This window comes from Punctularia strigosozonata, assembly GCF_000264995.1.
Source record: "Punctularia strigosozonata HHB-11173 SS5 unplaced genomic scaffold PUNSTscaffold_1, whole genome shotgun sequence".
In the NCBI taxonomy this organism is placed as follows: Eukaryota; Fungi; Basidiomycota; class Agaricomycetes; order Corticiales; family Punctulariaceae; genus Punctularia; species Punctularia strigosozonata.
The window spans coordinates 4,166,998-4,180,467 of NW_006767433.1; the positions used below are offsets into that span (position 1 = coordinate 4,166,998).

Sequence of the window (13,470 nt, forward strand, 5' to 3'; positions counted from 1 at the left end):
ACAGATATGATATCACAGACCCCAATCTTTCTTGATGAGGTCTGAGCCGCGTTCCTGTCATCCAATAATAAGATATCATACGGTAGACAGTCGCCATAACTCACTGCAATGATATAAATAGGAACTTGGGTGTGCGCGCTTGGTACGAATGGCTTCGTTGCGCTCATGAGTTAGCGGAGAGGAATCCGCAAAAGCGTTCTGTTACTGACCAGAACACTGCCGTCGATGATTCGTAGGCCCTTTGCTCCCTTCACTTTGAGATCTGGATCAACGCAACCTGTTGCGACACCGTAGGGTGTCATTTGACAGGACCCGACCGCATGCCAAATCTACACCATTGAACGCAGATGAGGTATGACCATTGCAAACAACTCACTGTCCTAGCGTTCTGCCGTGCAAATGCAAGCAGTTCAGCATCGGTAGTAGCATTGGTGAATGCTCCAGACTCGGCCACTATATATCCTTTCCATGCGGAAGCTGTTTCGACGAATCTCCGAGCTGCTCTAAGCGCATAGATCATGATCTGCCCGTCCGTAACCGTACCAAGGAGGTTCGGGTTTATCAACGGAGGGTCGAAGGGATCGGTAGAATTGATTGTGATCGAGCCTCCTGTCACGGTAGGGAAAAGGTTGATCAGATAACGGGCATGGGCGAAAGAGAAGGTACAAACGCGAGGTCGGCGAGACAACTCCCGTGTCTACAGTGAAGAAACTGCCCGGTGCGGTAGATCCAACGATACCGTTCTGAAATGGGCATCAATGAGGTTTTGGGCACATCCCATGAATCCATTTACAGCAAAAATTAGTTCATAATGCGCAGAATGAGGGCCTGCAGCTGGATCTGCGATGGACTGGAGAAATGTGTCCTTGTCTGGTACCCGCTGCCAGGCGAATAACTGCGGAGGAGTGAAACTGAAAGGTCCGGTGCGCGATTTATTCCATTGGGTCAATGCGATATTGAAGTTGGTAGAATTGCCGAGGAACGTCCCAAATGTTATGTTATCCTTTACTATCCATGTGACTGGCACAAGAGGATGATCTGACATCCTGCGACCTACATCCGGGAGGTGAAGGATGGGTGTAATACCGAGACTCGACAGGGCGTCGGAATCACCAATGCCCGAAAGCAAAAGTAACTATCATCCGAGGTTTCAATGATGAGTTCATCAGCAAGTTGTGGAACGTACCTGCGCCGTGTTAAAGGTCCCTGCTGCGAGAATGATCTCCTTCCTCGCAGTCACGTTGTATCGGGTGCCTATAGGAAGAGATCTGTCGGCCGCAGCGACCATCTCGGCATTAGATTGGGCTTGCCTCTGGAATTTGACGCGAACTCGGCAGCGCTGTACACTCCGTTCTGAGTCGTGATCCGAGTTGCGTGTGCATGTAACAAGACAAATAAGTTGGGCCGTGCTGCAAAATCTCGTCCGAGATATGCGGTTGCAGCGCTGCTTCGAGTTCCATTTCCAATCGTGCTTTGAATCCAGCCTGAACACAACATTCAGAATAAGGGTTGATTGAATTTCCACCGGAGAAACATACATACCGACTCCCAAGGGGTCTCCATCATTTACATCCAAACCGTATGGGAACTCGCGGCGGAGTTCTTGTGCAGCCTCAAGGACACGATGATCAGATGGCCAGTAGTACTCCGGAAGGCTAACTTCGACCGGCCCTATTCTCGAATGTACCAGAGGATCGTACCGAGGATCAAAGGGGGATCGCCCTGGAGGCATTAAGCCCTCATTCTGACAAAATGATATGAAGACAATGGCATACATAGACCAGCGATCAAGTGTACCTTGCGAACATAGGGCTGGATATTTTTCCAGGACCATCCTATATCACCTGACATTTCGGCATATTTGTCCCAGTCATCACTGGAACCTCTTGTATAAGCCATCAAGTCTAGCGAAGATGTTAGCGCATCCGTTTCTGAGTTGCGTTGTAGGTGGTGACCTTACTTATTGAACTGCTTCCGCCTAACAGTTTACCGCGAGGGTAGCCAATCGTCCTGTTATCCAAACCGACTTGCGGAACGGTTGTATAGTTCCAGTCATAGAGCGACCCCCACAGATTGGAGGCAAGGAATGGGACCTCGGAGTCAAGAATGTTCTGATTCCTGCTTGAACCATCAGCACAATGCCCGATATCGGGCCTCAAAAACGTACGATGCACCAGCCTCCAGCACGAGAACGGACACGGCGGAGTTTTCGGTCAGTCTGGTGGTGTCCGTGAATCCAACATACGTCAACTATCATCCGCGTAGCCGCAAACCTGTTCGCAACTACAAGACCGGATGTACCTCCTTTGATACGGCCATTATATAAGCCCGCGCATCAATCTGCCATCGTATGACATCTTACCGCCGATGACCACGAAGTCGAACTCCCTGGTGGGCAAAGCAGAGACATCTTCATATATCTTGGCAAAGGCCGAGATGACCAGCCCGAGCAGCGAGATCCCGGGAAGGAACTGCATCTCGAACAGTGATGACCTTGTGCGCCTGCTCTATTGCTTATAAGCTGCAAGCAGTTCGTACTTCTCGGCGTATCGTTCCCTGACCATCAAATCTAGAGCTTTATGCGGGCATCGTTGAGCTTCTCCGGAGGTTCTCGTCCAATCAACGAAGGTAGGGCGGAGACGGTGTCCGTATTGGTGTCGATGCAGTGGAAGGTGAGCCAGTGGTGAGGGTGGAGGGGATCAACGAGTCGATGGTCGTTTAGGTAAATGCAATCGTTTGCCAAACGGAGATGCAAGGGATGCTCGGGAGTCGTATGTCGTCAACCTTGAGCTATGATCATATGTTCTCTGAGTTACGGCAGGGACGCACACGAACGATGCTGTAGATGTCACGGAGCGTATTGGAACGCGGTCATTTGAATGAACGCCACGGCTGCGGGCGATATTCTTGATGCAAAGGAGATGCTACCAAATCATCGAAGCAGAAACTAACGTCGCAGATACCGTATATACACATCACAACCTTCATCCTAGCTTCTGCCGGAGACGAAGTATGATCGATTGAGGGGCCGAGAATAAGATCGAGTCGAGAACAAAGCGAGAAACGCAACGATCCGCAAGGAGATTAACGGAAAACTGTACATATTAGCACGTCAAGATTGCGGAGATTACACCAGGCATATACGTAGCAGCGCGGAGGAGCAAACTTCATAGCCGCCCAAAGACCTCGTTGACGACGCGCGTCACTTCTTCGGGTTCGAACAGGGCGCCGCCAGGTATGCGTGCCCCGACAGGGATCCATCCTAGTGTCGGATGATGAAACCTGCTCGGTCCAGCGGCCGAGCTCATCCGCATCGGGGGGCGCGCGCGCACGAGCTCACGCGCCATGGCCAGCAGCGCCGTCGTGCGCGCTCCGATTTGCTCCGCCTCGTCGGGTGAGATAGCATCCTCACGCTGGCAAATGGCCTCGTACGCCGGTCGGAGCCACTCGGAGACGTCGTGTTCGGTTGCGAGGCGAATACGCTGGATGGGGTCCATGGGCGGGTCGGCGGATTCGATCTCGCGTAGCGCGCGCCGTTTCATTCGGCGACAGTCCAGGCGGCTCGCGATGGAGAGAAGGGCAGTCCATTCTGACAGGGAGACCCTGCGGTCATCGTGCATGCTATGAAGAGACTATGTTCAGTCATGCTATCCGGTCTATGCTGCGTTCAAACACACCCTTGGTAGATGTAGTTCAGGAAGGCCTCTATCTGTTTGAGTGTGATGTTCATATTCTCGCCGAGATGGATGGGATGGGTGTCTGAGGACCCCTCGAGCACACCTTCAGGCGGCGGGAGGGTGAATAGGGTCTGGAAGAAATCAGACTCGCGGGTCAAGAAGAAGCGATGTATCTTCAACAACCGATTCTCAACCTGAACTCAGACGTCACCACGAGCAGAGGACGTATAAGAGAATACAACGTACAAGGAATACCACGTTCCCTTCGTCTATGTAGTACTTGGGATGACGGGTCGGAACGTCCGGCGCTGGCGATGGCTCTCGAGACCACCGCCAGTCAGTTTCCGCGGACAAGTCGTCCTCCTCGTGGCTTTGGTCGAAAGCGCCGGGCTCAAAGTCAAAGCCCGCCATGTTGCGGGATGCCCGTCGAGGCAGGTTGAAGTTAAGACGAATCACCCTACGATTGCCGTTCGGTTGCGTAGCGTTCATGGTGTAGAGCTCAGGGTGATCAAAGGTGACCACAGACAATGTGTCCTATAGATGAAGGACACTAGTTCTTTGTCCAGGGAGGACAGCATTGCAAGCGCCTGTGACAGCTGGATGAGGATCATGACAACGATGCTACTTACTGATGAGCGTATTGACTTAAGTTACTGATGAGAGTATCAGAGCGTTACACCGCTCAGTGTGACAAGGTCAGTTCACAACTGATCCAACGGATACTCGATCAATACATTCGATATGATCACGACTTTTCGTCGGCCTGATGCCACAGCCACAGGCGATCCCGTCGGCGCTCTCGAGTTTCGACGATGGCGATTTCAGGCTTCCAGCAAGTTCCAGTGGATTCCGCGCAGAATATATGTGCTCTCACATCCAGAGGCGTCCTTTCCTCCAAGAATCCAACACGCTTTCTCGCGCACTATGGCTGAGTCCAACGCGAACCGTCCGATCACCTACTTCGACATCACCATCGGCGGGCGCCCGGCGGGGCGCATCGTGTTCTCCCTCTTCTCTGACCTCGTGCCGAAGACGGCGGAGAACTTCCGGGCATTATGCACGGGCGAGAAGGGCATCGGCAAGTCGGGCAAGAAGTTGACGTACGAGGGGAGCGGATTCCATCGGGTCATCCCCAAGTACGTTGGATGTGTTGAGCGCAATTGAGAGTCGTGTACTGACGATTCTACGCGCTTGTACAGATTTATGTGCCAGGGTGGTGACTTCACCGCCGGCAACGGCACTGGTGGCGAATCGATCTACGGCGAGAAGTTTGAAGACGAGGCCTTCCCGGTGAAACACTCGAAGCCCTTCCTACTCTCCATGGTAGGTACCACGCCTCACTAGAGAGAAGCTGCCTTGCTGATCATTACTACATCCAAAGGCCAATGCCGGACCCAACACGAATGGGTCACAGTTCTTCATTACCACCGCGCCTACACCCCACCTGGACAACAAGCACGTTGTGTTTGGCGAGGTGATACGCGGGAAGAGCGTAGGTACGTACCGCTTCTTCACGTGCACGTACGTACCCGTTTCTGACGAGTACTCCAGTACGCGAGATAGAGAACCATCCTACCAGTAACGGAGATGTGCCCACCGAACCAATCGTCATCGCTTCCAGTGGACAACTGGATCCCTCAGACCCGTCGCTCCAGCCAGATGCTGTAGCGGCAGATGGGGATCCCTACGAAGACTTCCCCGACGACGAGGAGCAGCACGACGTCCAAGGCAAACCGGAGGTCGCGCTCGAGGCCGCGACGAAAATCCGTGAAGTCGGGAACAAGCTGTTCAAGGAGGGCAAGGTAGAGGCTGCGCTGAACAAGTGGCAGAAGGCGACGCGCTACGTCGATTTGCACTTTACGTCGCTTGAGACGGACGGGCTGAAGCAATCATACGCGGCACTTTTATCACCTCTCCTATTGAACACGGCGTTAGCCGCACTCAAGCTGTCGGCCCAATCGCCGGCTTACGCGCGCACTACGATCGCGACCGTGAACCGCTTGCTATCGTGCGTGTCCCTTTTCCGATATGTTTCTTTGAAACAGACCCTTATCGTCATTGCCAGGACGCCCACATTGAGTCTCACCCCTGCGGACCGCGCAAAGGCGTTGTATCGCCGAGGTTCCGCACAGGCCATCATGAAGCAGGAGGAGGAGGCCGAGAAGGACTTGGTAAGGCACCGGCGTTGCTCGTCCCTGGCCGTGTTTTTGATTCATGTTGCGTCCACAGGCGGAAGCTGCCACCCTCGTTCCCGACGACAAGGCGATCGGGTCAGAGCTCGCCAAGGTACGGGCGGCGCGAAAGGAGAAGAGGGACAAGGAGAAGAAGGCGTACAAGAAACTGTTCGCGTGAACGAAGCCATGACTCACAAAAATAACAATGTATCTAATCCGATCATCGGAAAGAGTATGTTACCTGTGGCACGTTAGAGAATGACGCGTTCAGAATCCTCTTCGACTCTCAGGTTCAGAGCAGGTGCACAGCCACAGGTCCTGGCGCTGCCGGATCAGGACAGAGAACTGCCAAAAGCAGAAGGATATTAGCCTGTCTCAAAGGCATCTGCAGTGTCAACGGCTCGGCACGATCGAACACGCAGCGCCTGAATTGCGTCTTCGATGTCACCGGAGGCCCTGGTCGCGATGACACGACGGCGACGGATCCGCCGTTTGGCACAATAAACTGGCACTTGGTCCGATGGTTTGCGGACTACAAAGCTCGCTACGTCTCCTCTCCTTCCATCCAACTCGTCTCCGTTTTCCCTCTAGACCCTCGAGATCCGACCCTGCGAACCCTCCCTCGACAGTCCACTCTTTTACCCTGCGAACCCCTCATTTACCATGAAGCTTATCTTCATCGCGACTCTCTTCACGTTCATTCTATCCGCCTTCGCCGCCGGGCTTACTCCCAACGGCGCCCGTCTCGCGCGTGGCATGAGCCCACTGCGCCCCGCCAGGCTATATGCCGACGTTGCTTCGCGCACGGCAGGTACGCCTTACGCTATGTCATTCTCTGCCATGCCCACGATGTTTGACCACCGGAGCAGGCGCGAAGCGTGCCACGCCCTCGTCTACGAGTGGCCAGTGCAATACGGGCGAGCTCCAATGCTGCCAGCAGACCGGCACGGTCAGCGGCTCCAACGGCGGTCTCCTTGGCGGTCTCCTTAGCTTGCTAGGCATTGAGGGCATCGCCGACGACCTCCTCCTCGGCGCGAACTGCTCTCCTCTTAGCATCATTGGCCTCGGCGGAAACTCCTGGTTCGTTCTATTAAACCTACTCTTGCACGAGCTGTTGTGCCCTGACCCTCGGTCTCATAGTTCGGCGAGTCCGGTGTGCTGCGAGAACAACAGCTACGACGGCCTCATCTCCATTGGTTGCGTCCCCAGTGAGGCTACCTCTTGTCTCCAGTGCTTACGTCAACATTGCATCTGACATGTCTCTCGATGTAGTCACCATCAACTTATAAAGCGTAAAGAAAACCTTTCCAGCACCGCGTTCTCTCGCTTTCGCCGCTTGCCCTGGGGGTTTGTGGGTCCACTTCCTGTCTTATCGTTCGTTCGCGCTATGGTTTGGCGTCACCATTTCAGTATATCGTAGATTGTGGATTTCCTTCATTTGGGATGGAACGTCTGATCTTTCTCGATGAGGCGGCATGCAGTATTTATGCCTGACACTGCAGGAAACAGGCTGAATCTGGGCAAAATATATCAGAAATAATTGGCAATATAATTCAGAAAAGCCATGAGCTAAGTTGACCCAAAATGTCAAACTTTACCTGAGCTTGCTCAGGTATCTCGGATGCCGGTAATTAGTAAGCATCAGCAACCGTGGCGGTGCTAAGTTCGTGGCGATGCGTGTCAAACTCTTTTTTTAAGAATGCGATCTACTCGTGCAATGGCAATGCAAGCGAAGGTGAAGGCGCGGGGCACCCGCCTTTTTTCCAGTACTGCAAAGAGACCGGGAAAGTAGTCATATTTTTGACATATATCTGCATCCTTGAGATAAATCTGTCATAACTTCAAACTAGCTTAGCTGCAAATATGTCATTAACGACCATAGTTATTATACAATAGTTTTGTTATATGTTTTCCCCAGATTCCAGGGATTTCCCGCTGTGTGAGTGAACACCTGACTCCGCCTACCTGTGCCATTTAGTGCCACTCAACACGCGTTGCGACAGGTGAGACATTCACCATCTTCTCGATGGCTTGAATGGCAAAAGGCACCAGGAAGCTTGAAGGTCGCTGAGCCGCCGGGAATCGCTTGCGTTACGAGACAACCGTGTGGTATATATCACATTACATCTGCGGAGTGTTCCGCGTTGCCATTCCATTCCCCACAAAGGGGAGACCGGAGACGAAGCACATACTCCATGTGACGAGCGATTTACCAATGCAGCTGCGGTCCCGACCAGATTCAGGTACCCCTTCAGAACTACAGTACAAAGCACACTCGCGCTGTACGGCGTGCGATAAGCTTCAAACTTCAGGGTCGATCCGAAGCTGCGTGACTTTATCGATGGCCAAACGCTGCAGAATGGCGAATCAAGGTGGACGCATTGAACAATGGCCTGCGCGCCAGCAACATCCGTCCGAGATCCGAGCAAAAGCCAAAGAAGCGGCCCACGAGGAAGCCGAAGGACTCGTAAGACGACGCATGTGCACTCCTTGATACGACCGAATATCTCTGTGATCGATGTGCGCAAACAGGCGATATTCGGTGATGTTGGAGAGGCGGGGAGAGATTGGCCGGTCCAACCTCCTCGGACACGGGGTGGTGACGGCAAGCAACAGCAGGCAGACGCGTAGTAGGCCGGATGCCGTCATGGGCGGTGAAGCGGAACTTCTGAACGTCGGCGGAGGCGATGGAACGTGGGGCACGATGCAAAACGGCGAGCAGAAGAGGGGGCGAGAGGCGCGAGGACGGAAGCAGAATACACGGATCGACAAAATTATGTAGGCGTGCCGGCGGACCCCGGATATTTTATGCGGCCATGGGCCGTCGCGACATATCAACAAAGGCATCCGTCCGGTTGGCCGACAACGGTTATTTTTCTTTCAAGGCTCCTCCGCTAGCCCTACCGTAGCCAGCCAGCCAGGACGCGCCAAGATGCACCCGCCAGCCGCGATGGACTTCGAGCTCGCCATGGGCCGCGACAGCAGCGTGCATAACCCGCCGGGGATCGACCATCTCACCGTCGATCCCGACGAAGTCCGGCCCATCTTCCTGCGCGTGCACAACGTCATGCGTATGCGGGACGCCTCGCGACGCCATTGGGACATCGTATTCTACGTCGAGGCCAAGGACTGGTTCCAGCCCTCGTTCGTCGGCCAGCGCGCGATACGGCAGATGCACTGCGTGAAGGAGATCGGGATGGACCACTACACCAACTGGGGCCCGAAGACGCATTCGATGCTCGCAACGCCGGTGCACCGGCAGGCGTACGAGGACGACGTGCGGGAGATTCAGGTCGGAGTGTTGAGCTTCGATGAAAGGAGGATGCTCGAAGAGATATCTACGAAGACCGCGGTTCGTCATCCGGGCGGGATCTCGCTCAACGACCAGGCATGGGCAGAGGCGGTCTTGAAGACTGGGGTGGCGCAGGGGATTTTTGAGGAAGAGGACGTCGAGCGGGCGTTAGCGAACGCACGCAGCCTGTGACGGGCTTTATATGGCGGACTTATACGAGATGGTGAGTCGAGCCTGGCCCTTGTGCGCTCATAATTGACATTTGCTGGATGCAGCCAATGATGTTGCTAAGAGAACGAAGTGTCTGGGTGGCCAAGCTTCACGGGGCGGATGCCGGTCTAGACCCACCGACCTTCGTTCTCCACAAAGATCGTACTCCGACTCGTCTATGCCCGCTTCTCTCGGTTCTGGGTCTTCGCTATCTGATCATCCCTGCTATCCTCACGCTTTCATCGCAGCAATTGCCTATGCTTATATCCTCACCCACGTTCACATTTACATTCAACTCACCCTTACTATGCCACTTCACCCTTGACCATCGTATTGTATGCCTGTAGTATATATACTCATCTGCATGAGCTTCGTATATAATATCCTGTTCTCGTCCGGTTCGCGTCGTGCTCGCAAACCATCATTGCGGCGGGGTGACGCGTCGCAAGTATTCCATGTTCGCGTCCAGGCCGCGTGTCCCATGAGAATGATGCGAAACGAGGAGCTCGATAGAGGTCGTCGCATTCGGCAACATCGTCACTGTTGTAGTCTAGCCCAAACGTTGAACATCAATTTGTGGAGAAAGGATACGAGGAACGCTTACGTAGGGAAGCCTCGTCGAACGAATGCCACCGCTTTATTCGTTCAATGTCAGGTCTTCCGCTCTGCTACCGACGGGTACCGAAGGGTCCATAAAGTTCTTTCCGCAATTTGTACAGACATAGAAGAGAATCATGCGAGTCTCCTTGCGCTTCGACTGGTCCTGGAAGTACACCGCGCTACAAGGACAACGACCACCGTCAGTTTCGACTCGCTGTCTAGTGTTCGAGACAACAGTGACGCACTCCTCGTGGTGGCAATCCGGGCATTCAATCTGAGCGTGAGCCTATGTACGATTTCTCAGTTTCTTTCCTCAGCACGTACATGCGTGGAGCTGACCAAGGTCGGGTCCGTGCCTAAATCAGTCGTGACACCAATCTTTTCTCTGTTGTCCACTCGTCAAACTATGCAAGCGTGTCATTGAAAGCGGCCACTCACTTGGTGACGGTAAGCAAGTCGTTCCTATATACACACTGATTATCTCCAATCTCCTCATATGCGCAAACGCGGCACGCCGAGACCATCACGCGCCGTTGCGGGTCCGCCTTCGGGTACAGCAAGTTGTTGCATTCCGAACAGAAATGCAGAGACGCCTATGATCATGACGTTGCCATAGGCGTGAAGTAAGATATCGGAGGTATTCGTATATTCATAGTCACGATAGAACGAGAGCCGTCAGAATACGACGAATTTATATTCAGGGGTAGGTAGGGTACCGACCATGCAAGATAGTCGCCGGAGGGAAGTGACTGGTGCTGACTAATCACTCAGCGCTCTCTGTTCAGCTTCTTCAGTACTGGTTCTTACTTCATCAGGGCCTCCTGTTTGCTTCCACTCCGTTTGACATGACGACGCATCAACCTCTCCTCTCCAAGCGAGCCTGCATAGACCCGGTGCATCACGCTTCCCAACCATCCCATGTCCCATCCCCTCCCAACGAGACCGTTGGGCGACTCCGCATTTCCCGCCTGACGAGAGCGTCATGGCAGATCACTCGGACTACCTTTCCCGCCTGACGAGAGCGTCACTCGTCAGGATGCCCTACCCCAACGAGACCGTTGGGCGACTCCACCTTTCCCGCCTGACGAGAGCGTCATGGCAGATCACTCGGACCACCTTTCCCGCCTGACGAGAGCGTCATGGCATATCTCACCGACAACACTGTTCCCAACGAGACCGTTGGGCGACGTCATGATACGTTTGTGATGTTCTGACACCTGTTCTGCGGATGGATGCCTCGGACCTGGTCCGCATGACGCCCCTTCGATGTTGCTATCGCGAGTTTCTTGCGAGGTTTGCTCCCCCTTGCTCTTGCTTGCGTTGCTCGTCCTACATCATGCCTATTGTAGCGTGTCGACGCACGCTGGTTTATGTACTCCACTTCCGATATGTGATGCGAATTGCCCCACCGACGTGGGCTCCTTGAGTGCCCCTATCCGTTACGCCTGCCATGTTCGACATTCGACGGCGACGCCTGTCCATGTTCGCGTTCCCAAAGATAGCATCGTTTGGCTTAAGAGGTCGCCCGAAGGCTCTCTCACCGCGCACCCGTAATGTCCGCTCCTACTCCCGAACTGCCTGAAGTACTACCCCCCTCCTCGTCCCCTCCACAATCCGCTAGTCGCAAGCAATTATTTAGCTCTCTTTCCTCCCCCAATCTACGTGTCACTCGGGCAGCCTCCGCGAAGACTACTAGCATGCCGGGTGTTAGGGAGGATCTGGCTGTCCACGCATCAGCTCACACCTTTGCGCTCCCGGTGCCTTCTACCTCTGCCTCTGTCCTCCCCGCGGCCTCCGTCCATACTGCTCCCGAGCCAAGCATTGATGCTGCACTGGAAGATACACCCTCCGCGTCCCAGGACGACACGCTGCCTTCCCCCTCGACTCTTCATGGCGGTGCATCCTCGTCTGTCGTTTCGGAGTCGACAAGTGCTACGAAACGTAAAGGGAAGGCGAAGGCTACAGAGCCCAAGTCCTCGATCGCCGAAGCTGCACCTTCTCAGAGTGCTATGAATGAGGCAGGGCTCCTACATCCAGGCGATGTGTCAGCTAAAGCATCTGTTTCCATACTCCTGCACAACGACCTCTCGATCGCGACTCGGCTATCTGATGCTCAGGGGGAGGTCGCCGCGCTGCGCGGTGAGATCGTGAACTACGCAAAGATTCTCGACGACGTCAAGACTACGATACCTTCCTCCTCCCGCTCCTTGCCAACCGATTCTTCCCCGGACCTTGCTAGCTTCTCCGAACAGGTTCGCGACGCATTCCAGGAACATCGCGATTACGTTGAGCGTTTATCTTCGACACTGGCTACGAGTGGCTCTCAAACTCTGCTTGCTGTCCAGCGCGTCGAAGAAGTGGCAGATCTGCTTTCATCACTGGACGCCCGCATAGCTACAGTTGAAAAGAGCCTCGAGGTGATTCCAGCGCTGCAACGTTCCATCGACCAATCCGTGCCTGCCCTTGACGTCACCCGGCAGCTCCGGGATCTCGAAAAGGGACTCCGTGAGTTCGTGCAGATCGAGTGCGCATCTGTGAAAGCCTCTGCTGCCGTAGCTTCTGTCCGCGCCCGCGCGTCAAGCGAACAACCCGTTCACCATCTACCCGCTCAACACCTTGCGTCTTCACATCCCCAAGCCCCTCCGCTGGCCCTCGATAGTGACCGCCAGAAACGCCGGCGAGAGCTCTCTCCTGCCCGTCCTCTGAATGTTCATGGGTCAACAGCCTATGCGCCTCACATCCCCTTGCCCATGCCCCGCGAACGAGGCCCACTGCCGTTATCCTTACTGAATCCTGGTCGCGGGTCTGAAATGTCTCCCCCGCGCGTCGCCCCACCCCCGAGTAGTGTTCCTTCTATATCCAGCCCCTCGGCCACTCTTGTCTTCAACCTTCCCCCTGAGGTCGAAGGCGGCGCACACTGGCTGTTTGACCTCATCTTCTCCAGCGTACGCGACGGAAGAGGAACGTTCGAGAAGGCGGCTAGTAATCCTACTCGGCGTAACAATAAACTCTTGGTCCAGATGAAGACCCTCGCCGCTGCCCGTGCTTTCAAGGGATCTTTCGAACGTGCTCCTCCGGAAGGCTTCCGTCGTGCCACGGTAGACGTTCTTGACGACGAGCCATTACGTTCGCGTAACCATGTGATCCCTGCACCTGTACCGTGAGCGCCCTGTGCCACGTCCACTGCTACCTTTCTCATTGTGTGCATGTAGTGGAGCCATCGCCCCGTCGTTGCCTATGTCACCCGCACACCTATCCCCGTTACAACGACGTACTGACGGATCGGCGTGAGTACACCGTTCCCGGTCGTCTGTGTCTGTTCCCAAACTGTACCTGTATAATTAGATCACCATACAATCTACGCATCGTGGCTTGGAATGTCAACGGCTGGCTTCCTATAAAATGGTCATGGCCCGAGTTTCTACCCCTCACGTCCGGCGACATAATCATACTCCAAGAAACGTGGCTTCGCCCCCGGCAAGAGCAAGCGCTCCGTGTCCCGTCCAACTTTCACGCC

The 13,470-nt window shown here is 54.5% G+C and overlaps 5 protein-coding genes across 5 annotated transcripts; 2 read left to right on the forward strand and 3 right to left on the reverse strand.

The window, feature by feature from the left end:
- Nucleotides 1–12: 12 nt before the first annotated feature.
- On the reverse strand, nt 13–2,477 carry PUNSTDRAFT_110645 (aryl-alcohol oxidase precursor; the record flags this gene model as incomplete). The annotated part of the gene is made up of 12 exons (XM_007379435.1): nt 13–54; nt 105–152; nt 210–329; nt 377–697; nt 794–1,135; nt 1,187–1,312; nt 1,348–1,484; nt 1,543–1,744; nt 1,798–1,904; nt 1,961–2,118; nt 2,168–2,250; nt 2,373–2,477. 12 exons carry the CDS (start codon nt 2,475–2,477, stop codon nt 13–15), a joined length of 1,791 nt encoding a protein of 596 aa, XP_007379497.1.
- A 690-nt stretch (nt 2,478–3,167) lies between these two features.
- On the reverse strand, nt 3,168–4,166 carry PUNSTDRAFT_140834 (uncharacterized protein; the record flags this gene model as incomplete). Its single annotated transcript, XM_007379436.1, has 3 exons — nt 3,168–3,621; nt 3,678–3,871; nt 3,924–4,166. The coding sequence occupies 3 exons, from the start codon at nt 4,164–4,166 to the stop codon at nt 3,168–3,170; spliced, it is 891 nt and encodes a 296-aa protein (XP_007379498.1).
- Nucleotides 4,167–4,576: 410 nt separating this feature from the next.
- On the forward strand, nt 4,577–7,385 carry PUNSTDRAFT_81051 (peptidyl-prolyl cis-trans isomerase). Its single transcript, XM_007379437.1, has 10 exons — nt 4,577–4,813; nt 4,877–5,000; nt 5,059–5,173; nt 5,229–5,685; nt 5,743–5,848; nt 5,907–6,083; nt 6,142–6,662; nt 6,721–6,931; nt 6,992–7,059; nt 7,124–7,385. The coding sequence occupies exons 1-6, from the start codon at nt 4,602–4,604 to the stop codon at nt 6,027–6,029; spliced, it is 1,137 nt and encodes a 378-aa protein (XP_007379499.1). The 5' UTR covers nt 4,577–4,601; the 3' UTR covers nt 6,030–6,083; nt 6,142–6,662; nt 6,721–6,931; nt 6,992–7,059; nt 7,124–7,385.
- A 418-nt stretch (nt 7,386–7,803) lies between these two features.
- PUNSTDRAFT_140837 (uncharacterized protein) lies at nt 7,804–9,654 on the forward strand. Its single transcript, XM_007379438.1, has 2 exons — nt 7,804–9,366; nt 9,419–9,654. The coding sequence occupies exon 1, from the start codon at nt 8,784–8,786 to the stop codon at nt 9,333–9,335; it is 552 nt and encodes a 183-aa protein (XP_007379500.1). The 5' UTR covers nt 7,804–8,783; the 3' UTR covers nt 9,336–9,366; nt 9,419–9,654.
- Nucleotides 9,655–9,674: 20 nt separating this feature from the next.
- PUNSTDRAFT_49325 (uncharacterized protein) lies at nt 9,675–10,692 on the reverse strand. Its single transcript, XM_007379439.1, has 6 exons — nt 10,674–10,692; nt 10,392–10,546; nt 10,293–10,338; nt 10,199–10,239; nt 9,958–10,132; nt 9,675–9,903 (listed from the first exon to the last, which is right to left on the reverse strand). The coding sequence occupies exons 1-5, from the start codon at nt 10,674–10,676 to the stop codon at nt 9,991–9,993; spliced, it is 387 nt and encodes a 128-aa protein (XP_007379501.1). The 5' UTR covers nt 10,677–10,692; the 3' UTR covers nt 9,675–9,903; nt 9,958–9,990.
- Between the last annotated feature and the right edge of the window lie 2,778 nt (nt 10,693–13,470).

Bases quoted from the DNA above. Each gene is read 5' to 3' on its own strand.
- PUNSTDRAFT_81051 (XM_007379437.1), top strand. From the start codon at position 4,602: ATGGCTGAGTCCAACGCGAACCGTCCGATCACCTACTTCGACATCACC. The intron at 5,174-5,228 runs GTACGTACCGCT...CGAGTACTCCAG, and splicing joins GATACGCGGGAAGAGCGTAG to TACGCGAGATAGAGAACCAT. The intron at 5,686-5,742 runs GTGCGTGTCCCT...CGTCATTGCCAG, and splicing joins ACCGTGAACCGCTTGCTATC to GACGCCCACATTGAGTCTCA.
- PUNSTDRAFT_140837 (XM_007379438.1), top strand. From the start codon at position 8,784: ATGCACCCGCCAGCCGCGATGGACTTCGAGCTCGCCATGGGCCGCGAC.
- PUNSTDRAFT_49325 (XM_007379439.1), bottom strand. The intron at 10,240-10,292 runs GTCAGCTCCACG...AATCGTACATAG, and splicing joins TAGGCACGGACCCGACCTTG to GCTCACGCTCAGATTGAATG. The intron at 10,133-10,198 runs GTGCGTCACTGT...TTGTCCTTGTAG, and splicing joins CCGGATTGCCACCACGAGGA to CGCGGTGTACTTCCAGGACC.